Genomic DNA, 24,946 nt, shown 5'->3' on the forward strand with positions numbered 1-24,946 from the left:
CTTCAAAGGTCCCAGACCGCTCATGCTTGACACTGGGGTACTGGAACAACCAGAGCTTTCTGAATCCTCATTTTACAGGTGAAGAAATACTCAGCTGAGCATCAAAATATAATTTTAAAAAATTGCCCGGCCAAGAGGCAGAGGTATGGGGATCACAGTGAATTTGAGGCCACCCTGAGGTTACATAGTGAATTCCAGGTCAGCCTGGGCTAGAGGAAGACCCTACTTCTAAACAAACAAACAAACAAACAAACAAATATATATGTATTCATTTATTTGAGAGAGAAACAGAAAGAGTATGGGTGGCCCAGGCCCTCCTGCCACTGCAAACGAACTGCAGACGCATGAGCCACATTGTACATCTAGCTTTATGTGGGTACTGGGGACTCGAACCCATGCCATCAGGCTTTACTAGCAAGCGCCTTAACCACCGAGATCTCTCTCCAGCCCTCAAATACAATTTATTTAAAAGGGTGGTGGTGGTGAGGAGGATCGCCAAGAGTTCGAGGCCACCCTGAGATTACATAGTAAATTCCAGGTCAGCCTGAGCCAGAGTGAGACCCTACCTCGAAAAACCAAAAAAAAAAAAAAAAAAAAAAGAAAGAAAGAAAGAAAGGATGAATATGCTTGCAGCATAAATATTGACCTTTCTTTTCTTTTTTTTTTTCTTAGTTTTTCGAAGTAGGGTCTCATTCTAGCTCACGCTGACCTGTAATTCACTATGTAGTTTCAGGGGAGCCTCGAACTCACAGTGATCCTACTACCTCTGCCTCCTGAGTGCTGGGATTAAAGGCATGCACCGCCATGCTTGTCTTAGTCCTTTCTTTTAAAAATAAAATTGTTTATATATTTATTTGAACGGCACAGAGAAAATGAAGTAGGGAGAAAAAACCGGCACACCAGGACCTCGAGCCACTGCAAATGAACTCCAGAGACATATGCCTCCTTGTGCATCTCGCTTACGTGGGTACTGGGGGGGCCTTTGGCTTTGCAGGCAAGCACTTTAACTGGCTCAAACTGTCCAGGTTGCTGAAGTTGAGCCACAGTCACAACCACAGCCTTCCCCAGAACTTCTGCTTCCAAATTCTTTGAAACCAGAAGAAGGGCTTGAAGTATGGAAAAACTGGGCTCAGACCAAGAATGCTGAACTAGAGAAGGATACTCAAAACAGAGTGGCACCCATTGGGAGGCGCCAGTTACTGCGATTCCAGGAAGATCTCATCTCCTCTGCTGTGGCTGAATTGAATTATGGCCTCTGTTTAATGACACGGGAAGCACGAAATGGAGAAGGTGAACCCTATGACCCAGATGTGCTCTACTATATTTTCCTGTGTATACAAAAGTATCTTTTTGAAAATGGAAGAGTGGATGACATCTTCTCTGATCTTTATTATGTTCGTTTTACCGAGTGGCTACATGAAGTTCTGAAGGATGTTCAGCCCCGGGTCACTCCACTTGGCTATGTCCTGCCCAGCCACGTGAGTGAAGAAATGCTTTGGGAATGCAAACAGCTCGGTGCACATTCCCCTTTCACTCTGCTGACCACCCTCATGTTCTTTAACACCAAGTACTTCCTGTTGAAGACAGTGGACCAGCACATGAAGCTGGCCTTCTCTAAAGTCTTACGACAGACAAAGAAGAACCCCTCTAATCCCAAGGACAAAAGCACGAGTATCCGGTACCTGAAGGCCCTCGGGATACACCAGACTGGCCAGAAAGTTACAGATGACATGTATGCAGAACAGACAGAAAATCCAGAGAATCCACTGAGGTGTTCCATCAAGCTCTACGATTTCTACCTCTTCAAATGCCCCCAGAGTGTGAAAGGCCGGAATGACACCTTTTACCTGACACCTGAACCAGTGGTGGCTCCCAATAGTCCAATCTGGTACTCAGTTCAGCCTATCAGCAGAGAACAGATGGGACAAATGCTGACCCGGATCCTGGTGATACGAAAAATTCAAGAGGCAATTGCAGTGGCCAGTGCAAGCACCATGCACTGAGGAGATGCTTCAGCCATGGAACAAGAACAAACAACAGGAAAAACCGGACTTTGACACTAAAGAAGAGGCCTCCATTTTTTCTCTTTCTTTTTTATTGTTGTAGTTATGAAGCTTTTCAGGCTACTTCTGCTAAAAATGTAAAAGAAAACTGCCCCCTTTGCATCTTCATAGACCTGCACTGCGGCAAATTCCTTGGCCCGAGGGGGTTCTAGGTTTACTGAAAGCCAGATGTCCGAGAAAGTTGCTGGCTGACTTTTTCTTTGCTTTTTTCCCCTTGGTCTGGGGCATGGGGAGAGGGCTTGGACTGTCAGGAGAAATGTGGGCCCTTCCATTCCTCAAGAAAGATGGGACTAACGATGGATCCCCTCTCCGAGGAATCTCCATCCGCCTTCCATCTGGACTGGCCAGCCTCACTGACCACAGAGGAGCCACATTGTTTTCTTCATGCTCAAACATAAACTTAGCATCTTAATGGAAGAAAAATGAGGGGAACTTACAATTATGATTTATTAAAGACAATTTCTATTACACCCTCTTTCATGACAAGTGACATAGATGTTAAAGTAAAAACTTTACCATGTTTTTTTTTTTTTTTTTTGGCCTAACATTGAGGCCTTAAACCTGAGGCTCCTGTGCCTGATGGAATTCTTGTAACAAACACTTGTGTATCATATAAAGATACCACTCTGTTTCTCTTATGTATTCTTATTCTAGTTGTTTATTAAGAATGACAAGCACGTCTTTTCAAAAAAAAATAAATAAAAATAAAAGGGTGGTGGTGTATCTCAGTGGTACACTGCTTTCCTAACAGGCAATGAATCTTGAGTTAAATCTCAAGCCCAGAAAAGGAAAGAAGAGCAGAAAGCGGGAGTAAGAAAGAATCTTGCAGCTTCCCAAACAAAAAGACCGCCAAGGGGAAAGGGAAACGGCGGGGCCTGAGAAGAAAGGGGATAGTAGGGTTGCCGTCATTCCGGAACCCTCCCTATGGGGTTTGTGGAGCAGCGGAGTTCAAAGAAATGCGCCAATCGCAGGTACTGGGCATGGCGGGAACTTGGAGTCAGCTACCGCCGAGGGTGTGAAGTGGACGGCGTTAAGCCGGCGTCAGGAGGGTGCGTTTACTGACAGGGCGAACCCACTCCGGTACTTCGCCAGAAATGCTTTCCGGAACGTTAAGTGCTCGCAACAAGTGCCTGCCACAGGGCTCCGAGCTCCGGCTGGTCTGGAAGTGCGGGCTGCTTTAGAGTGTGGCGCTGGCCGGAAATGCCACGTCCGTCGTCTGCGCAGGGGTCTCTGGTAAATGTAGTTCTTCCGCGTGGCCCGGGGCGGCGGCCCGAAGTCCAGCAGCCTGGGCAGCCCCATCGGGCGTGGATGTAGGATGGCAGTGCCCGGTGGCTCTGGGGGTCCAATCGGACCCGGAGCTGTGGCCGGGGGCACTCGATCCAAGGTGGCTCTGAGCGTGGACTTTGATCACAGCTGCTCAGACAGTGTGGAGTACCTGACGCTCAACTTCGGGCCCTTCGAAACCGTGCATCGCTGGCGGCGCCTCCCGCCCTGCGACGAGTTCGTGGGTGCCCGGTATGCAGGGGTGCATCAGGGGATCCTGAGGGCACAGGGAGCGGGGGAAGGTCGGAGGAGGTGCGAGGGTGGGCTCTGGGTTGGGGTGGATTGGGGAGGGGACACGTGATGTCCTGGGCTGGCAGCCTGGCACTGGGTGGGTGGCTTCCAAAGCTGAGGAAGGAGTTCCCAGGGTGTCGCACAGCGCACAGTGACCAGAGCTGTTGTGTTTCTCAGTGTCCAGTTCGAATCTCAGAGCTTGCGGTCGGGTGGGGCGGGGAGTCTAGAGAGTCCACGGTGGTGTCACGCGGCCCCACGTGCGGAGTCCTTTGGGTGGTGGGGTTTAAGGGCCTCGGTCGAGCTTTGAAGTTGAGAGTTGTTACCCTCAGTGGCAACCGCCCAGCCCTGGGTGTGGGTGCTATCCAGGAGTGTCCTGGCCTCATCACTCTGCACCCCTTCTTTCTCTCTAGGCGCAGCAAACACACAGTGGTTGCATATAAGGATGCCATCTACGTGTTTGGTGGAGACAATGGGTGAGTTTGAGTGTAGAGGAGGTAGAGAAGCGCTGAGACCCGAGAACTTGCCTCTGGAGCGCCACACTATCAGGCACTAGCTAAGCACCTTGAGACTCAGTTTCCCCATCTGTGAGATTTCCTGCACTTAGTTCCAAGGTTGTGAGGATGAAGGATTCTGTCCGTAAAACCCTCCGCTGTGCATTTAGTGGGCAGCTCATGCTCAGTATGTGAAAATAACTTTTGTGTGTGTGCATGCATGCATGTGTGTGCGACACCACAGGTCGATATTGAATGTCTGCCTCTATTGCTCTCCATGTTATTTTTTTAAAACAATTTTTAAGGGGCTGGAGAGATGGCGTAGCGGTTAAGCGCTTGCCTGTGAAGCCTATGGACCCCGGTTCGAGGCTCGGTTCCCCAGGTCCCACGTTAGCCAGATGCACAAGGGGACGCACGCGTCTGGAGTTCGTTTGCAGAGGCTGGAAGCCCTGGCGCGCCCATTCTCTCTCTTTCCCTCTACCTGTCTTTCTCTCTGTGTCTGTCGCTCTCAAATAAATAAATAAAATTAACAAAAAAACAATTTTTAAATTTTTTGCTATTGTTGTTGAGGTAGTTTCTCACTCTAGCCCAGGCTGACCTGGAATTCACTACATACTTTCAGTCTGGCATTGAGCTCACAGCAGTCCTCCTACCTTTGCCTCCCAAGTGCTGGGATTAAAGGCGTGTACCACCACACCAGGCTTTGTTTTTTTCCCCCTCCCAAATATTTTTTCTTAGTTTTTCGAGGTAGGGTCTCACTCTAGTCGAAGCTGACCTGGAATTTGCTATGTCGTCTCAGGGTGGCCTCAAACTCATGGCAATTCTCCTACCTCTGCCTCCCCAATGCTAGATTAAAAGCATGTGCCACCAGACCTGGATTTTTCAATTGTTTAAAAAAAAATTTATTTGCAAGCAGAGAGAGAATGTGAGGGAATGGGTGCATCACGGCCTCTTGCCACTGTAGATGAACTCCAGGTACCTGTGCCACTTTGTGCATCTGATTTATGTGGGTACTGGGGAATTGAACCTGGGTTGCCAGGCCCTGTAAGCAAGCTCCTTTAACTGTAGACATCTATCCAGCCCCTCTATGTTATTTTTATTTTTATTTTTTGAGGTAGGATTTCACTCTAACCCAGGCTGACCTGGAACTCACTATGTAGTCTCAGGGTGGCCTTGAACTTACAGTGATCCTCCTACCTCTGCCTCCTTAGTGCTGAGATTAAAGGCCTGCGCCACCACGCCTGGCTTCCATGTTTTATTATTATTATTATTTTATTATTATGTTTTTAAAGATTTATTTTTATTCATTTTATACACACACACACATCTTTCTACCTATCTATTTATCTATCTATCTATATATGGAGAGAGAGAGAGAAAGAGAGAAAGAATGGGCACGCCAGGGCCTCTAGCCACTGCAAATGTACTCCAGATTCAGGTTCCACCATGTGCATCTGGCTTACGTGGGACCTGGAGAGCAGAACCTGGGTTCTGAGGCTTCACAGTCATGCACCTTAACCACTAAGCCATCTCTCTAGCCATAAAATTATTTTTATTTATTTATTTGAGAAAGAGAGGCAGGGGGAGAGAGAAAGGCAGGTAGGGGATGAGTATAGGCAGGACTCCTGCCACTGCAAATGAACTCCAGACACATCTACCATTTTGTGCATCTGGCTTGGTACATGGGTAGTGGGGAATGGAGCCCTAGGCTGTCAGGCTTTGCAAACAAGTGCCTTTAAATGCTGAGCCATCTCTCCAGTCCTCCATGTTGCTCTGTAAGATAGGTTCTCTCACTGAACAGTGATTCAGGCTGGAGTAGCTAGTCAGTGATATTCCCTGTCTTGCCTACTCCAAGTGAGGATTACAGGGTTTTATCGCCACGGGTAGGTCGTCATACATGTGCAGCAAGCACTTTACCCACTGGGCCACCCCCCAGCCCACCCTGTTTAGAATGTGGAGACACGGCTGCTGGCCTTGCCCAGCACTTTTCTTGTTTTCCTTACACTCCCTCTGGCTTTGTCTACTAGCTTACTCGTAGCCAAAATGTGCAGACAATGCAGTCTTATTTTGTGCAGGTCTTGTTCTTGTGAAGGTCTTGTGTTCTTTTTGCTCTAATCTCCTGGCAAATAACCTTCCAGCATAGGAGCTGCTGTTCTGTTGGTGACACACACCTCCATGCACTTAAAGCTGTGTGTCAGTTAAGCTGTGGATGGTTCCCCTGGGTTGCTGTTGCATGTTTGCGCATGATTAAACATGCCAACGAGTCCTAGCCGTATCTTTCAAGCCAAGACCCTGCCTGAAGTCCAGGTAGCACACTGCCACCTTGGTTCTGTAGACTCCCTGTGGGGAGCTGGTTTGCAGTAGGTGGAGTTTCCAGGACGCTATGAGGACATGCAAACTTGGCCACGATCCCCCAGCATTCAGCTCATCTCCACTGTCTCTTTGCCCAAGTGCAGCAGAAGGGTCCAATTACAAATGCAAGTCAAGAGTGTTTCCCTTCTCAGCTGGTAACCCTGTGATGTTGCCCCACCTCTCTGCATAAAGTGTAGTTCTCACTAGAATCTGTGAGAGGCCTGGTACACACTTGGGACCCACTGTTCCTCAGCTGGCCCCTGGCTGTCTTGCTATGTTTAGATGGTTCCAAGTGGGATATTGTCCAGCCATTTAGTGGCTGTTCCTTCCTTCCCAACCTTCTGCCCTCTTCTCATGCTCCCTGGGGACAAAGCCCTTTCCCTTTCCCTTACCTCTTCCTTCCTCCATTTGTCCTTGAAGCCTAGAGATGTGGGCCATGATCTGCCTCCTCTGCAAAGACAAGGATGTAGTACTTGCACCCTTCTCTCTGCACCCAGGCATCTCAGTTGATGTCTGTCCAGTGAAGGGATAGATGATTCTCAACAAGAATCCTTCAAAGTAGAGAAGACCTTGCCATCCAGTAAAGGGTGGCGGGAGAGAAATTGGGATCCTTATCCTCAGGAGTGTTTTATAGCAGATGAGCAACTTTGTAGCAATAAGCAGAAATCTTTTGTTACAATGTTTAAAAAAATTAGAACTGCCAGGCTTGGTGGCGCATGCCTTTAATCCCATCACTTGGGAGGCAGAGATAGGAGTGCAGACAGTTTGAAGCCACCCTGAGACTACAATAGTGAGTTCCAGGTCAGCCAGAGCTAGAGCAAGACCCTACTTCAAAACAAACAAACAAACAAACAAACAAAAAATAGAACCAAGCCAGATGGTGATACATGCCTTTAATCCCAGTACTGAGCAGTTCCATGAGTTCGAGGCCTGAAAGTACATAATGAATTCCAGGTCAACCTGGACTAGAGTGAGACCTTATCTTGAAAAGCCAAAAGAAAAAAAATTAGAATGAGGCTGGAAAGATAGCTCAGTGGTTGAAGGCACTTGTTTGCAAAGCCTAACAACCTGTGTTCAATTCCCCACTACCTACATAAAGCCAGATACACAAAGCAGTGTATGCATGTGGAGTTCATTTGCAGTGAGAAACAGTCAGTCCTGGCATGCCCATTCATTCTTTTTCTCATTCTCTCTCTATTTACAAATAAATAAATAGGGTCTAGAGAGATGGTTCTGCAGTTACAGCGTTTGCCTGAAAGGCTTAATGACCCACATTCAGTTCCCTGCTACTCATGTAAAGCCAGTTGCACAGTGGGGTGGTGCATGCATCTGGAGTTTGCTTTCAGTGTCTGGGGCCCCGGCACACCCATTTTCTTTCTCTCTTTAATAAATAATATAATAAAATATTTATTTATTTATTTTGTTTTTCGAGGTAGGGTCTAACTGTAGTCCAGGCTGACCTAGCATTCACTATGTAAGCTGGGTGTAGTGGTGCACACCTTTAGTCCCAGCACTTGGGAGGCAGAAGTAGGAGGATCGCCATGAGTGTGAGGCCACCCTGTGATTACATAGTAAATTCCAAGTCAACCTGGGCTAGGGTGAAACCATACCTCGAAAAACAAAAAACAAACAAACAAAAAACTAACTAAAAAATCTAAATATAAGAGTGTGTGTGGTGAAGTGTGCAATGTATAGAGTATGTATGCATATGAGGGTACAAATACATGCTCATGATGTGGGAGCCAGACATGCTAGGGAGTTCTTCTCTTATTACCCATCCACATATTTCCTTGACATGGGGCCTTTCCCTCAATCCAGAGCCCCAATGACTCTCCAGTCTTCACCCTTCTCCCTCAGATGGGGGTTACAGACTTGCATCGCCCAGCTTTGTACAGGGAGCGAAACTTGGCAGTCTCTGTCCTGGGAATCCCTCCTGCTTCAGTGGCAAGTGCTCATTTCTGCTGAGCTATCTCCCCAGGCTGCCTCCAGTTTGTTAAACAAGTGACACTTAGAATTGGGACATAGCTGGGCACGGTAGCTCACACCTTTAATCCCAGTACTTGGGAGGCTGTGATAAGAAGATAGCCTTGAATTCAGGGCCGGCAGCTGCTACTGAGTGACTTCCAGGTCAGTTGTCTAGAATAAAACTCTGCCCTTAAAAAAAGAAAGAGGGCTGGAGGGATGGCTTGGCGGTTAAGGTATTTGCCTGCAAAGCCAAAGGACCCAGGTTCGATTCCCCAGGACCCACGTTAGCCCAGATGCACAAGGGGCACATGCATCTGGAGTTCGTTTGCAGTGGCTAGAGGCCCTGGCATCCCCATTCTCTCTCTCTCTTTCTCTCTCTCTCTCTCCCTCTTTCTCTGTCAAATAAATAAATAAAAATTAAAAAAAAAACAAAAAAAAAAAAGAAAGAAAAGAAGCACTACAAATTTGTTTCATTCTGGTTGCAGCTTTGTAAGGACTGTCTGAATACAAAAGAAAAATGGCTTCCTGGGGGAGCGGCATGAGGAAGGGGCGGGAGTAGGGATAACACCAGGTTTCAAGCTCCCAATTTTCTAGCTTTATGGCTCCAGCCCCAGCTGTTTACTTCCCTAGCTGTTTCCTCTTCTATAAAATGGAGCTGGGGAGGGCACCCACCTGGTAAAGACTGGCAAGGCAGGGCAGGGCACAGCACAGCACCTTGCATGGATCTGGCCTGAAAGGGGTGCTGAACTCCTGTGGGTTTGTTTCCCCTCTCCTCCACTAACAGCTGGCTAATAATATGACAGTCCTGAAAGGTGGTCCAATGACCAATGGATTTATTTCTAATTTTTTTTAAATATATTTATTTATGTATTTATTTTACAGAGAAAGAGGGGAAGAGGGAGGGAGGGAGAGAGAGAGAAAGAGAATGGGTGTACCAGGGCCTCCAGTCGCTGCAAACGAACTCCATACACATGCGCCCCCTTTGTGCATCTGGCTAACATGGTCCTGGGAAATGGAACCTGGGTCCTTTGGCTTTGCAAACACTTTAACCACTAAGCCATTCCTCCAGCCTCCCACCCCCCCTTTTTTTTGAGACAGGGTCTTATGGAGCTCCAGGCTGGCCTACAACTTCCTGATAAGCATGACCTTAAATTCTGATTATAGGCCTGATTCACCACGTCCAGTTTTATTTTATTTTTTTCTTTTCTATTTTTTCTCCTTTGTTTTATTTTATTTTATTTTAAAAATTTATTTTAATTAACTAATTTTTCGTTTGTTTTTTTTTGAGGTAGGATTTCACTCTATCCCAGACTGACCTGGAATTTACTATGTAGTCTCAGGGTGGCCTTGAACTCATGGTGATCCTTCTATCTCAGACCCCTGAGTGCTCAGTTTTTTATTTTATTTTTAAACATTTGATTTTTATTTATTTATTAGAGAGAGAGAGAGAGAAAAAAAAAAAAAAAACAGGCACACCAGGGCCTCCACACACTGCAAACCAACACCAGACACTTGAGCCACCTTGTGCATCTGGTTTACATGGGTCCTGGGAAACTGAACCGAGGTCCTTTGGCTTTGCAGGCAAGCGTCTTAAACACTAAGCCATCTCTCCAGCCCTGTTTTATGTTTTGCACGGTGCTGGTGATTGAACTCAGGGCTTCCTACATGCTAGGTAGGCACTCTACCCACTAGGGTACATCCTCAGCCCATTTCTGATTTTTTTAAAATTAATTAACTAATTTATGTATTTGAAAATGACAGACAGAGAAAGAAAGAGGCAGATAGAAAGAGAGAGAAAATGAGCATGTCAGGGCCTCCAGCCACTGCAAATGAACTCCAGACACATGCGCCCCCTTCTGCATCTGGCTAACATGGGTCCTGGGGAGTTGAGCCTCGAACCAGGGTCCTTAGGCTTCACAGGCAATACAACCACTAAGCCATCTCTCCAGCCCCCATTTCTGATTTTTGTTTTGTTTCACTTATTTATTTTTTTATATGTGCCCAGCCTGGGCTAGAATGAGACCCAACCTCAAAACAAAACAAATATATGTACATATATATCTTGGGGGCTGGAGAGATGGTTTAGTGTAGCCTAATGACCTGCGTTCAATTCCCCAGTACCCAGGTAAAGCCAGATGCATAAAATGGCTTATACACTCGGAGTTTTTTTGCAGTAGCTGGAGGCCCTGGCATGCCCATTCTCCATCTTTCTTCTCCCTATTGTTCACTGCTTGTAAACAAATAAAACATGTTTAAAAATAGGGCTGGAAAGATGGCTTAGTGGTTAAGGCCTATGAAGCCTAAGGACCCAGGTTTGATTCCCCAGTTCCCACATAAGTCAGATGCACAAGGTGACCTATGCATCTGGAATTCATTTGCAGTGACTAGAGGCCCTGGCATGTCCATTCTCTCTCTCTCTCTTTCTGCCTTTTTATCTCTCAAATAAATAAATAAAAATTTAAAATGTTTCTAAAAAATATTTTAAAAGCTGGGTGTGGTGGTGCACACCTTTAATCCCAGCACTCAGGAGGCAGAGGTAGGAGGATCACCATAAGTTCGAGGCCACCCTGAGACTACATAGTGAATTCCAGGTCAGCCTGAGCTAGAGTGAGACCCTACCTCAAAAAACCCAAAATAAAATAAAATAATTAATAAATAAATAATTTAAAATATATCCCTTCAGCCTCTGCTACAGTAAGACTTTACCTTGAAAAGCCAAAATATAATTGAAAATATATCTTTAGGGCTAGAGAGATGGCTTAGCAGTTAAGCGCTTGCCTGTGAAGCCTAAGGACCCTGGTTTGAGGCTCATATTCACCAGGACCCACATAAGCCAGATATACAAGGTGGCATATGCTTCTGGAGTTTGTTTGCAGTGGCTGGAGGCCCTGGTGCATCCATCCTCTTATCAACCTCTTTCTCTGTCTGTTGCTCTCAAATAAATAAATAAATAAACAACAAAAAGTTTAAATATATATCTTTATGTTATGTCAGTTTGCAAATAACGAAGTGGTGGCAGGAAGATGGGAAAGGAATAGAGGGGCCTGTCCTCTCCTGAGGTGTATGTGAACATCTCATTGCTATGCAACCTTAGAGGGGGTTGGGTGCAGGAGTGGCCATTCTTCAGGCTGGGGTGAGTGTGAGTGGTGGCTCTGGCCTTTGGGCCATATTGTGCTGTTGGGTCAGTCTTGAGAGGGCTTTCGGTGGTGGGGGTCATGGTGACACTGCCTGTGTGGCAGCCCTGATTTCCCATATCATCTAGAAGCCTCCTTGGCAGTCACCATTTTTGTCTTTTGGTCATTAGTGGGCTGCCTGTTCCTAGCCAGGTCCAGTGGTGCCAGTGAGCCATCTCCAAAATGCCCCTTCCTGCTGCCTCCTCTGGCACCCTGGATGCAAACCTTGCCCATCTCCAAGGTTCTGGCAGGGTTACAGCTTGCAAAACAGTCTGATCAACACCCGCTCTCTCTGCCTTTCAGAAAGACGATGCTCAACGACCTTCTGCGGTTCGATGTGAAGGACTGCTCCTGGTGTAGGTGGGTGGCCTGTGCTCGGACCCCCTTGTGGCACTAGCTCTGTGGTCTCATTGGTCCCCAGCAGCCGTTTTGTTAGGGTAGAGCATATAGGGGGCAGGAGATCATATGACTACCCAGGACCCTCAGCCAGACAGGGCAGCTCCATTTGACACCCTGGACCCTCTGCCACGGAGCCCTGGTGGCATTGGGTTCACAGTAGAAATGGATATATCATTTCTCTCACATTTGATCATATGATAAAGCTGTAAGCAATCTATTTACTTATTTCTTTGCTCCATGCTGTGTATCAAACCCAGGGATTTGTGCATGTGAGGCAACCACTCTTCCTGTGAACTATATCCTTAGCCTTCACCCTTTTGTTTTTCTTGTTTGAGATAGGGTCTCATGTATCCCAGGCTAGGCCTTGGACTCACTGTAGCTTAGTATGATCTTGAAGTTCGGATCCTACTGTTCCACCTCCTAAGTTCTGGGATTTCAGGCATGTGGCACCATGCTTGGTTCATATGGTGCCTTCTGCATGCTAAGCAGGCACCCTTTCCAACTGAGCTACGTCCCCAGCCCCAACCCTCCAATAAAATTTTTTAAAAGTTTTTTGTTTGTTTTTATTTATTTATTTGAGAGTAACAGACAGAGAGAGAAAGAGGCAGAAAGAGAGACAGAGAGAGAGAGAGAGAAGGGAGTGCCAGGGTCTCCAGCCACTGCAAACGAATTCCAGATGCATGTATCATCTTGTGCATCTGGCTTACGTGGGTCCTGGGGAAATGAGCCTTGAATCAGGGTCCTTAGGATTCATAGGCTAGCGCTTAACTGCTAAGCCATCTCTCCAGCCCCTCAAATAAATTTAAAAAAATTTATTTTTATTTTTATTTATTTGAGACAGTATGAGAGAAAGAAGCAGAGAGAGAGAGAGAGAGAGAGAGAGAGAGAGAGAGAGAGAGAGAGAAAGAGAATGGGCACTCCAGGGCCTCCAGCCAATGCAAATGAACTCCAGACACATGTGCCCCTTGTGCAGCTGGCTTAAGTGGGTCCTGGGGAATTGAACCTAAGTCCTTTGGCTTTGTAGGCAAATGCTTTACCTGCTAAGCCATTTCCCCAGCCCCCTCAAATAATTTAAAAAATCACTATGAGCCAGGCATAGTGGCATATGCCTTCAATCCCAGCACTTGGGAGGCCAAGGTAAGAGGACCCCTGTGAGTTTGAGGCCAGCCTGAGACTGCATAGTGAATTCTAGGTTTGTTTGCAGTGGCTGGAGGCCTTGGTTATGCCCATTCTCTCCCTTACTCTCTGTCTCTCTGTCTGCCTCTTTTGCTCTCTCAAATTAATTAATTAATTAATCCTACCTTGAAAAACCAAACAAAAAAAAAAAAAGGAAGGACAGGAAAAAATCAAAAGCGTGGAAGTGTCAGGAGCATTCTGCGAGGGAATGGACTACTGACTGTGCTGATCTCACTCCTGTGTCTGTCCCAGAGCCTTTACCACTGGCACCCCACCAGCACCCCGCTACCACCACTCTGCCGTGGTCTACGGGAGCAGCATGTTTGTCTTTGGTAAGCAGCCTTTTGCTCTGGGCCCACAGACTCCCTGTCTCTTGCCACCCTTCCCCCATCATGGTCTCTTCTGTGTGCTGGGCTGGGTGGGTACCCTCTGCCCTCCATCGGCTTTGTCCATTATATTGCTCTCAGTTGCATCCCTGTATTGAAGTAGGGGCCTTTCCCTAATGTCCTGGCTTGTGGGGTTGAGTTGTCTACTCTTTGATGGCCGCGATGGGAAGCATCGCTGACCCTTCTCCTGGACCTCAGAGCCTAGCTCAGAGGCAAGCGGGTGGATGGTGGGTGCCTAAGGGTTTGTGCATGTTAACTGGGGTGAGATTCTCTGCAGCTCTTTTGTTTACAGACTGTGGACGTGCTCCAGGTGTGACACGTGTGTTCTCTCTACCTAGGGGGCTATACTGGAGACATTTATTCCAATTCTAACTTGAAGAATAAAAATGACCTCTTTGAATACAAGTTTGCAACTGGCCAATGGACAGAATGGAAAATTGAAGGACGGTAAGTGACTTCACTTGAACCTCTTGGAACAAGAGAGGTCTGGGAAGCATTGGGAATAGGATGTGGCCATGCTTCCATGTCAGGTGGGGGTCCTGGAGCTGGGAGAGGCCTGAGGACAGCAGCAGCCACACCTGGCTCAAAGTCTTCATTTGTTTTATTTTATTTTATTTTAAATATTTTTTATTTTTATTTATTTATTTGAGACACATGTCACATGTATCTGGAGTTTGTTTGCAGTGGCTAGAGGCCCTGGCATACCCATTTTCTCTCTCCCTCTCAAATAAATTGAAAGAAGTATTATATATATATATATTTTCCAGCTTTCTGACTTACCCGAACACTCAAGGCTAGCCATTTGAAGCTAGGGTCCCCATGTGAGAATGGTGAGAGAGTGCATGCAGCAGTATTCCTTTCTGAATGAGCTAATTATTTGAGAAGAAAGGAATGAATTCATTATTGAGAAAAAGAAAGAAAGAAAGGACAGAAGGGGAGAAAAAAAGAGAAAGTACGGGCATGCCAAGACCACTTGATGTTACAAATGAACTCCAGATACATTTGTTACTTTGTGCACCTGACCTCAAGTGGATACTTGGCCAACAGCAACAGGCTTTGCAAACAAGTGTCTTGAACCACTGAGACATCTTCCCAGCCCCAGGGTTATTGTTTTATTGATGTTTACTGTTTTGAGTTCTTTGTATATTCTAGCTATGATTCCTCTGTCCGATGTGTAGCCAGCAAAGATTTTCCATGAACAGTTTCCTTTGCCGTCCAACCGCTTTTCAGTTTCATGGGGTCCTATTTGTTAGTTGGCCTTATTCCACACAACTGGGGTCCAATCCCAAACATCCTTGCCCGCACCTGTATCTTGTTGTATACTCTCTATTTTGGCCCTTAGCAGTTTCAGAGCTTCATGATTCTCCTGCCTCTACCTCCCAGCTTTTGCCACACCAATTTTATGTGGTGCTAGGGATTAAACCTATTTCCCCCTTCCTTTTTTTTTTTTTATTTTCCAAGGTGGGGCTCTCACTCTAGCCCAGGCTGACCTGGAATTCACTATGTAGTCTTAGGGTGGCCTCCAACTCATGGTGATCCAACTGCCTCTTACACATTTTTTTTGCCCAGGCTCTTCAGCTGTTGTTTCTGGTGCCCCAGCCGTGGTCTCTAAGTCTTAGTGTCAGGCAGATGTGGCCTCAACTGCCCCACACATGGAGCTGTGTGCATCTGGCCAGCTTTGAGACCTCCCTCCCTCGTTTTCCTTTTTATTCCAGGTTGCCAGTTGCCAGGTCAGCCCATGGGGCCACGGTGTACTGCAACAAGCTGTGGATTTTTGCTGGCTATGACGGCAATGCCAGGTAGGCAATGGCAGCCATGTGCAGAGTAAGCTTTACTGGCACCTGAGAGCTCAGGCTGTGGAGGGTAGCCCTAGTGGGTTCTGAGCACCACTCTGGGGATGTCTCAGAAGAGGGTACGTGGTAAATGGAGGTGAGGCCAACGAATGAAGCCCCCAGCCATTCTTGTGCCACCTGAATTTCTCAGATGAGGATACTTGGTACAATAAGGAAGAGCGACCTGGAAATGCCCAGTGAGTGGGTAGCTAGCTGCACAGCATCCCAGCACAGACCCAGCCCTGTGGCTCAGTGTCCTTATTTTAGAAAACTAGTTTTGTTGAATTTGATGACAAAAGCGTCCTGTAGCCATTCTAAATTTTAGCCTTGTAGGAACTCCTGATGGTGGACTAGTGGTGGTGGGCTTTGTGATAGCCAGCCTCCTTCCCCGCCCTCAGGGGAGAGCTGAGGGAGGGACGGGCCCTGCCTGGGTCACTTACTCCTGTCTCAGTCAGGCAGGGCTGCAGCAGGAAGCGGGCCACGGAGGTGAGGGGCAGGCAGGCAGGGAGGGCACTGGAGGCAGGGGCAGGCAGGAAGGGGAGCCATTGGAGGGGGGGACAGGGATTTGTTACAGTGCTCCTTCCCCGAAGCTCCTACTTTTTTAAAATTTCTTTATTGACAACTAACATAATTGTTGACAATAACCTATGGTAATTCACTCCTACCCCCACTTTCCACTTTGAAACTCCACTCTGCATCATATCCCCTCCCCCTCTTAATCAGTCTTTTATTTTGATGTCATCATCTTTTCCTCCTATTAGATGGTCTTGTGTAGGTAGTGTCAGGCACTGTGAGGTCATGGATATCCAGGCCATTGTGTGTCTAGAGGAGCACTCTGTAAGGAGTCCTACCCTTCCTTTGGCTCCTACATTCTTTTCGCCACCTCTTCTGCAATGGACCCAGCTGAAGCTCCTACCTTCGTGAGGTGGCACAGTTGTTCCAAACCTGCGTGGCATGTGCTTGTTCCCTGCAGCTGTTGCTCCCAGTCAGCCTCAGGATCAAATGAGCCTGACCTCTTTGTCCTGATGCAGGTTGAACGACATGTGGACAATTGGCCTCCAAGACCGAGAGCTCACGTGTTGGGAGGAGGTGAGGGGCACTGGGGGCCAAGATGCACATGGGAAATGTGTACTGGATTGCAGGCTGGGGTGTCCTGGGGACTGAGGTGGGGTATGGTAGAGGCCTTCTCCTTCCCCTCATCCATGTTCCAGCCTACCTTCTTCCTCCCAGCCTTCATGGCCAGGTCCAGCAGTAATGAGGGAACTGAGGCTGTGGGTGCAGCTCAGGACAGACCACACATGCACACAGCATATATAATCATGACCCTGGCTTCAATCTCTAGTAATGAGAGAAAATAAGGCTCCAAGCCCAGGAGCAGGCCATCTTAGTCCAGACACCCCCTCCTCACTTGAAGGCAGCAAGGTCAGCACGCTGCTCACGAGTCTCCTGGGGCTTTTCTTCCTGTAGAAATGTATGATTTTAGTCCCCATGAAGCTTATGGTTTCAGCCCCGCTGGTCAAAACTGGTCCCATGGCTGGGTGTGGTGGTGCACGCCTTTAATCCCAGCACTCGGAGGCTGAGGTGAAAGGATCGCCTGAGACTACAGAGTGAATTCCAGGTCAGCCTGGGCTAGACTGAGACCTTACCTTAAAAAAAAAATTAAGTCTGTGAATCCTCTTCCACATAAGAATCAGAATAAAAGCCTACTTCCAAGGCAGCCCTGGCTGAGCTGTGCCCTCACCCCAGGTTGCCCAGAGTGGCGAGATCCCGCCGTCCTGCTGTAACTTCCCCGTGGCTGTGTGCCGGGACAAGATGTTTGTATTCTCAGGGCAAAGTGGAGCCAAGATAACCAACAACCTCTTCCAGTTTGAATTCAAGGACAAGACGTGAGTGCATGGGATTGGGCAGGACATCCATGCTGTTTCTAACTTTGTCTGGTAATAGTAGTCATCTGTCCCTCCCAGCTCCCACATACAGCTTGGAACAGCAATGGGTGGTACCCTCTCCCCCCAGGTTTCTCGGTATAGCTGGAGTGCTCTGCAATATAAAGCCTGCAGCTAGGATTTCATGGTTAGGGGCCTCTCTCTGAGTGGAAGGGGCCTCCATAGTCCTGTGAATGGCTTAGTCATTACCACCATTGACACATGTACCTAATACTAATCTTGTAAGATGGAAAAACACACATAGGGTAAATTGCCCTGTGCTTCCGTCTCCCCTGTGATGGTGCTGGCCTCTGGCTCTGGGAGTAACAGATGAGAGGGTACCCGCGTGGGAGTAGACTCAGGAGCTGCCCCAGGTCAAGGAAGGGTAAGAGGACAGGGCAGGCATCCTATGGTGAGGGACTCCTGTTGAGTGATTCTTTTGTTGTTGTTGTTGTTCATTTTTATATATTTATTTGAGAGTGACAGAGAGAGAAAGAGGCAGAGAGAGAGAGAGAGAGAGAGAGAGAGAGAGAGAGAGAGAATGGGCACTCCAGGGCCTCCAGCCACTGCAAACAAACTCCAGATGCATGCGCCCCCTTGTGCATCTGGCTGACGTGGGTCCTGGAGAATCAAGCCTCGAACAAGGGTCCTTAAGCTTCACAGGCAAGTGCTTAACCGCTAAGCTATTTCTCCAGCCCTTGGCTTTGATTCTTAAGTTAACATAGGCAAAAAGTAAATTGTGTTGGATGTTGTGGGTCGAGGTGGTGGAGAAGCAGCATCAGGACACAAGGGCCGCAGCTCCCCGCTGATGTTTTGGTGGTGAGTGCAGTGGCTGAGACCACACACTTGTATCTGGCTCCATACCCAGAGCAGATTGGCAGAGGTTAGATGCTGCCATTTCTGCCCTGGCACCACTGCCTGCACCATGGCAGGGGGAGAGAATGAGGCTCAGATAAGGCAGGCTGCATGGATCTGGGCAGAACTAGTGCCAGGGCTAAGCAGGGCAATGAATTCTGGGTGCATGGGCACACAAGGGATGCTACCTTCCCTTTGGACCCTGGGCTAGTCACCACAGGGACTGCAGGGGCCTTCATGGGAGGACCTGCGATGGGGAGTATGCAAGGAGGCCAAACCCCACTCCAGAGCTGGCTCATGGTTGTGCCACCAGGTGGACACGCATTCCTACTGAGCACCTACTCCGGGGCTCCCCGCCACCCCCACAGCGACGTTATGGACACACCATGGTGGCCTTTGATCGCCACCTCTATGTGTTTGGTGGTGCAGCAGATAATACACTACCCAACGAGCTGCACTGCTATGATGTGGACTTCCAGACCTGGGAGGTTGTCCAGCCCAGCTCTGACAGTGAGGTGAGTGTGTGTTGCCATGGAGAATCTCAGGGATGGTGCTGTTTTTTTCAAGGTAGGGTCTTTCTTTAGCCCATACTGATTTTGAATTCATTATATAGTCCCAAGGTGGCCTCAAACTCATGGCAATCCTCCTACCTCTGCCTCTTGAGTGCTGGGATTAAAGGTGTGTGCTACCACGTCCAGTCCAGGGGTATTTTGACTCACTGGCAGGGTACCAATATAGTGTGATCCTCAGTCTTAGGGAGCGCCTTGGGCTCCAGACAGCCAAGAAGAGCCTCTGGAGGGGCCTCAGCCCTGGACCCTGCCTTCTGGCCCTCAAACCCTGAAGCTTTCAGCTTGTGGGTTTTCCCGTCTGCACTGCACTGCTGTCTTGCAGACCTCCTGGGAAGTGCCTTGGCCATCAGCTAGGCACCCGGACAACCTCACCCTGAAGCTTGTCTTTTCCCTGGAGCCCATGTCATCCTGGCAGAAATGACAATGGCTTGCTAGCTGCCCACGTGCCTTTCTCACCAGGTCAGCGGTGCTGAGGTGCCTGAGCGGGCTTCTACTTGTGAGGAGGTCCCCACCCTGACCTCAGAGGAACGTGGTGGTCTCAAGAAGTCCCGAGATGTGTTTGGCCTGGATTTTGGAGCCACCTCAGCTAAGCAGCCTGCCCAGCCAGCCTCAGAGGTGAGTGCCAGACCCCCTCGTTAAGACTCCATCACCCCCAAAACAAAGCCTCTCACAAATGGGGAGACCAGGATTCTCAGTGCTCAGGTCACACAGCAAGGCTTTACCCTCAGGGCTCTAACTCCTGTCTGTGCCTGCAGTGGTACCCAAGAACCCTTTGCTCCAGACACTGGGACCTCCCCTCCTCTGCTCCTCCTTCATGGTGAAATGGAGCCACGTTGTGCCCACAGCCAGCCAGCCCCATGGTTAGAGACCCTGTCCTACCCTATCCCTACCTAACTGACATCCTTCCCAGCTGCCCAGTGGGAGGCTCTTCCATGCAGCAGCCGTCATCTCTGATGCCATGTATATCTTTGGAGGCACCGTGGACAACAACATCCGCAGTGGGGAGATGTACAGGTTCCAGGTGTGTGGCTTGTGGATTTTCAAGGCCTGCTGGGGTGGCCAGGCCCTGATGAGGACCCTGAAGCTCAGCAAGTTGGGACAGAGCTGTGCAAGGTGCCTGTTGCTGGGCTGAACTTGGGGGATGGCCTCTGAGCAGCGTGGCAGACAGGGTAGAAGGCTCTAGGTTGAAGTAGGCTAAGGCGACACTAGGAGTGAGGGAGTCTCAATGCAGAGTGTGGCAGGCAGGACCTCAGCTTGAATCAGGGTGGAGTGGCAGGACCTCAGCTTGTAGCAGGGTGGAGTGGCAGGGGAGCTCATGAGAGCCAGCAAAGGAGTGGGCCAAGCTGGGCTCCACACTGGGGTTTTAATGGCACTCACAACCTGGGGGAGGGTAGGGGCAGGAGATTCCCTTGGCAGCCTCTTCCAAGGCCTGAAGGAACAGGTGGCCAGGGGCCCTGGGAGACAATGGATTCAGGAACAACTCTGGTTCATTGGGGGTGAGAATGGCAGGGGGAGCCCCTCATGACCACAGCCCTGGGAGGGATGGTCTTCAGGAAGGTTGCTCCTATGGGCGATGGACTCCCGAGGTGGCCTTTGCTACTCACTGGCTCTCCCTCTTCAGTTCTCCTGCTACCCCAAGTGTACACTGCATGAGGACTACGGACGTCTGTGGGAGAGCCGCCAGTTCTGTGATGTAGAGTTTGTGCTGGGTGAGGTGGGTGTCCAACCTATGCCAGCCTTGTCTGCTGTGGCTGCTGTGTGGTGCTTGTCCCTTTGGAGGCACAGCTAATCAGACAGTGGCATATGACCCAGCCTGCTGGCCTCTGTGCCCTAGGATGTGGGGTCCTGTGCTTTCACCCACATATTTGTTGTTTTTCATGCAGAAGGAGGAATGCGTGCAGGGCCATGTGGCCATCGTCACTGCTCGAAGCCGCTGGCTCCGCAGAAAGATCGTGCAGGCACGGGAGTGGCTGGCCCAGGTGTGATCTCTGTGTCCCCTGTGCCTGAGCAGCTGGGCTCACTGTCCACTGGAATGTCCTCAGCTCCCTTCTCTCCGTAGAAACTGGAGGAGGAGGCACCCCTTATTCCCAAGGAGGCCTCTGGAACGTCTATGGGAAGGGTACGGCTGCCCCTGCTGCGTGTGGCCATCCGTGAGGCTGAGGCTCGGCCCTTCGAGGTGCTCATGCAGTTCCTCTACACAGACAAGATCAAGTACCCGCGGAAAGGTCCTCCTGGGGCTCAGGTGGCATGGATCAGAGGGGGCGGGTGGCAGAGCCAGAGGTGGTGCTGCTAGGTCTGTTTTACAGATATACCTCTGAGGCATAGGCCACAGTTACCTCTGACCATTGCACTTGGCATGTACCCGAATTGCACTCCTCCATCAGGGGAGCCCTGGGCCCTGTTCCAGGCCCTCCCTCCCAGGGTCCCTGAGGCTCGGGGCTTCTTGGATGCAGGCCACGTGGAGGACGTGCTGCTGATCATGGACGTGTACAAGTTGGCGCTGAGCTTCCAGCTGTGCCGCCTCGAGCAGCTGTGCCGGCAGTACATCGAGGCCTCTGTGGACCTGCAGAACGTGCTCACTGTGTGCGAGAGCGCTGCCAGGCTGCAGCTGGGCCAGCTCAAGGTGCAGGCTGGGGTTATCACAGCTCTTGGGAGTGCCTGCCAGCCTGGACCACCCAGGGGATAGGACATGTTCCCTTCCTCCCCCCTGCCTAACTCGGGCCTGGCCTGCTTGTCCCAGGAACACTGCCTGAACTTTGTGGTGAAGGAGTCCCACTTCAACCAGGTGATCATGATGAAGGAGTTTGAGCACCTCTCATCCCCGCTGATCGTGGAGATTGTGCGGCGGAAGCAACAGCCGCCACCTCGCACACCCTCAGATCAGCCTGTCGACATCGGTAGGCATCCCATTTCCATCCTGGGGCATGGAGAGGTGATAGTGGTTTTGGGTAATTAACTTGAGAGCCACGGAAAGCACCTGCCCACCAGGCTCTTGGGGGCAGAGGTGACTCTGTGCCCTAGGTACTCCCAGGCACAGGGACAGGAAGGATCAGAGGCAGGGAGGGTTCCTTGAAGCACACACAGACATTTCCAGAGCAGATTGTGTGCCAGTGAACCTGGACACTCCTTTGTCTGAAGCCCATTTTCAGAGTGACCTGGGACCCACCGTTGGCCGGGGCGTTGGGTCTGATGGCTGCTGAGCTCTCAGGTATAGGGTAAGGCAGCTCACAGATAAGGACTCACTCTAGCCCAGGCTGACCTGGAATTCACTATGGAGTCTCCAGCTGGCCTTGAATTCACAGCAGTCCTCCTACCTCTGCTGGGATTAAAGGCGTGCACCACTACACCCGGCTTCCCTGTGCCTTCCACCCACTACACAGCTCCTTCATTCTCCAACCCTCCTTGGGGGAAGTGGTAACCCAAACCCTGGGGGCATCTGAGGCTACATGGTGGTCCTGGAGAGGTGCCTAGCATGAAGCTGGGAGCTGAGCACATGGGCCACACTGGGGGACAAAAGATGTTGGGGGTGCCTTAGGGCCAACCCTGAGGCTTCCATGCTCCAGGTGACCTGAGGGCAAAGGGGAGAAAAGAATGGGGACTGGTGGCACTTATGGCTTGGGGAAGCTTTGAGCAGAGCAGCAACATGGGCAGTGTGGAGAGTATGTTTCTGATGCCCCCAGGCCAAAATACAAAGCAGCCCCTTTATTCAGGGTCTGAGGAGTGCTTGCTCAGGGTCCCCCTCACGTCCCCCAGGCACATCTCTGATCCAGGACATGAAGGCATACCTGGAGGGAGTAGGATCAGACTTCTGTGACATCACACTTCTTCTGGATGGCCATCCACAGCCAGCCCACAAAGCCATCTTGGCTGCTCGCTCTAGGTGGGTTTAGGGCCTATGAGGCAGGGCAGGACCTGGGTGCTGGCTTTCTTCCTCTGAGAGCTGGGTGTCTGCCTCCCCATCCACAGCTACTTTGAGGCAATGTTCCGGTCCTTTATGCCTGAGGATGGACAAGTGAACATCTCGATCGGGGAGATGGTGCCAAGCAGGCAGGCCTTTGAGTCCATGTTACGCTACATCTACTATGGCGAGGTCAACATGCCCCCTGAGGACTCCCTGCATCCTCACCCAAGGGTGCTCCTGACTCACCACTAAGGGATCCCAGCATCCCTCAGACATCCTGGGGACCCATTGGCTGGGTGATCATGGTCTGACACTCTCATTCTGGAGGGTTTGCTATTCTCCAAGTATTAGATGGGCAGCTGGAGGGTGGGCTGCTGACTCACAACTGCCTGGTTATCTATGCAGTAGGTGAGCAACAGATGTGGACTGATTCCACATACTTCGCTTCAGGGGGGCCTGAACATGGGGGCAAGGATCCCTGGCAGGGCCAGTGAGGGAGGCCTAGTGTTCTGCAGATGAGCACACGGAAGCGAGGGGATTCGGGTTTTCTGTGAACCCTCAAGTGATCTAGAACTGGTTTAGACAGTAAGCCAGCCTGTGCCAGGATTGAAGCCTTGGCTCCTGGGTGTGTGGGGCTCTGGAAGGCCCCTCCCAGAGAGAAGCTGGGGAAGGGCAGGTGGATGTGTGTGGGCGGGTGCGGGGGGGGGGGACAAGTGTCCTTCATCTGGCTGCTCCTTAACTCGTGCCCAGCTATCTGTTTGCGGCCCCCTACTACTATGGCTTCTACAACAACCGACTGCAGGCTTACTGCAAGCAGAACCTGGAGATGAATGTGACCGTGCAGAATGTGCTACAGGTAGTGCCAGTGCCCACTGGGCACACCCTACACACAACAGGCAGGTGAGCTGGGACAGTGCCTCATGCTTCCTGCTTTTGCAGATCCTGGAAGCAGCTGACAAGACACAGGCACTGGACATGAAGCGTCATTGCCTGCACATCATCGTCCACCAGTTCACCAAGGTCAGGTTATGGCCCCATTGCTCCAGGCCCAGCCTTTCTCAGCAGACCTAGGCAGTTGAGGACTGAGCTGGGCTCAGCCAAGCAGTCTATCACCTGCTGGTCACTGCCAGACAAGCCCTGGGGACTCAGCTGCCCACCCTGGTCCTTCCTGAGTCTGGTTGCATGGTTTTGGTCTTCTGTGCAGGTCTCAAAGCTGCCCACGCTGCGCTTGCTGAGCCAGCAGTTGCTGCTGGACATCATAGACTCGCTGGCCTCCCACATCTCAGACAAGCAGTGTGCAGAGCTGGGTGCTGACATCTGAGGATCTCCACAGGGCTCTACCAGTCTGGAGAATGATGCCTACCTGGCTGGCCATATCCATGCACATGTGGGGGCCAGAGGTTCTCCAGGGAGCTGAGGTGTCACAGGGGCTTCGCAAGGCTACATTTCACTTAGGGCACAGGTCCCAGAGGGAGGTGACTGTGAAAGACCTTTCCAGCTTGTACCTCTCCTAGATGGGAGGCAAGGGTTCAGTGACTGGGATGTCGCAGGATACAAAGGACCTGGCCACTACACAGCTGTAAGGAGCTGCAAGTGTGGCTCTGGGGCCAGATGTATGCAGGCTTTGGGTCTCCTGCAGGTGTACTGACTCCAGCCACTGGATCTCAATGCATTGCCCTGTGTGTGTGTGTGTGGTGGGGAGTGGACAGTTACTTCAGCATCTGGCTGCAACTTCCCCAGACCCCAAAGTCAGGACTTTTCACCCCAGTGGATGGGTGCCAGTGACAGTGGTGGGGTATGACCCTGGAGATGGATTCTGGAGGGACAAGCCCCATGGATCTGCTCCCAGTCCACAGGACAGCCAAGCTGGGTTGGACCTAGCTCTCAAAGGAGCTGCATTTTCAGGCCCATTTGGGCCAGGAGGAAGTAAGCAGAGATGCCCCCTGTGTTTATTCTGTCAGACACACTTCCATTAAAGCCACAGTTGTGCTATCTGTACACACCTTGCTGGCATAACTACTACTGGCCACTGCCCTCCTGCAACCACACGGCTTGGCAGACCCCCCCCCCCCCCGAGTTGAGCCATTTTTTTTTGCCCATTGTTTACCTAGTCGTCAATTTATGAGCACATCATGTCATTCGATCACAAAAAGGTAGCGACTATGGGAGTGTCCAAGCCAGCCCTTCCCCTCCTGAGAGCCCTGAAGTGGATTGTGAGGACAGGCCAGGGCATCCTTGTCACCCCACAGGAGGCCCCTGTGTCAATGTGGGAGGCACAGTTCATCCTTTCTGGGAACAGGTGCAGATT

The 24,946-nt window shown here is 50.1% G+C and overlaps 2 protein-coding genes across 2 annotated transcripts; both read left to right on the forward strand.

Moving 5' to 3' along the window:
- Nucleotides 1–1,016: 1,016 nt before the first annotated feature.
- On the forward strand, nt 1,017–2,231 carry LOC101605770 (transcriptional regulator QRICH1-like; the record flags this gene model as incomplete). The annotated part of the gene is made up of 1 exon (XM_045132875.1): nt 1,017–2,231. A coding segment is annotated over one exon (987 nt), but the record flags the coding sequence as incomplete, so codon positions are not given.
- A 1,075-nt stretch (nt 2,232–3,306) lies between these two features.
- Nucleotides 3,307–24,636, forward strand: Lztr1 (leucine zipper like transcription regulator 1). The gene is made up of 21 exons (XM_004670792.2): nt 3,307–3,578; nt 4,028–4,090; nt 11,902–11,958; nt 13,426–13,505; nt 13,898–14,006; nt 15,275–15,358; nt 16,423–16,480; nt 17,138–17,277; nt 18,482–18,683; nt 19,197–19,352; nt 19,648–19,758; nt 20,359–20,451; nt 20,621–20,716; nt 20,797–20,962; nt 21,191–21,360; nt 21,478–21,634; nt 22,491–22,617; nt 22,704–22,853; nt 23,389–23,494; nt 23,578–23,658; nt 23,843–24,636. Exons 1-21 carry the CDS (start codon nt 3,379–3,381, stop codon nt 23,957–23,959), a joined length of 2,523 nt encoding a protein of 840 aa, XP_004670849.1. The 5' UTR covers nt 3,307–3,378; the 3' UTR covers nt 23,960–24,636.
- Nucleotides 24,637–24,946: the final 310 nt, after the last annotated feature.

The sequence above is a fragment of the Jaculus jaculus genome, chromosome 13 (genome assembly GCF_020740685.1).
Source record: "Jaculus jaculus isolate mJacJac1 chromosome 13, mJacJac1.mat.Y.cur, whole genome shotgun sequence".
NCBI classification, from domain to species: Eukaryota; Metazoa; Chordata; class Mammalia; order Rodentia; family Dipodidae; genus Jaculus; species Jaculus jaculus.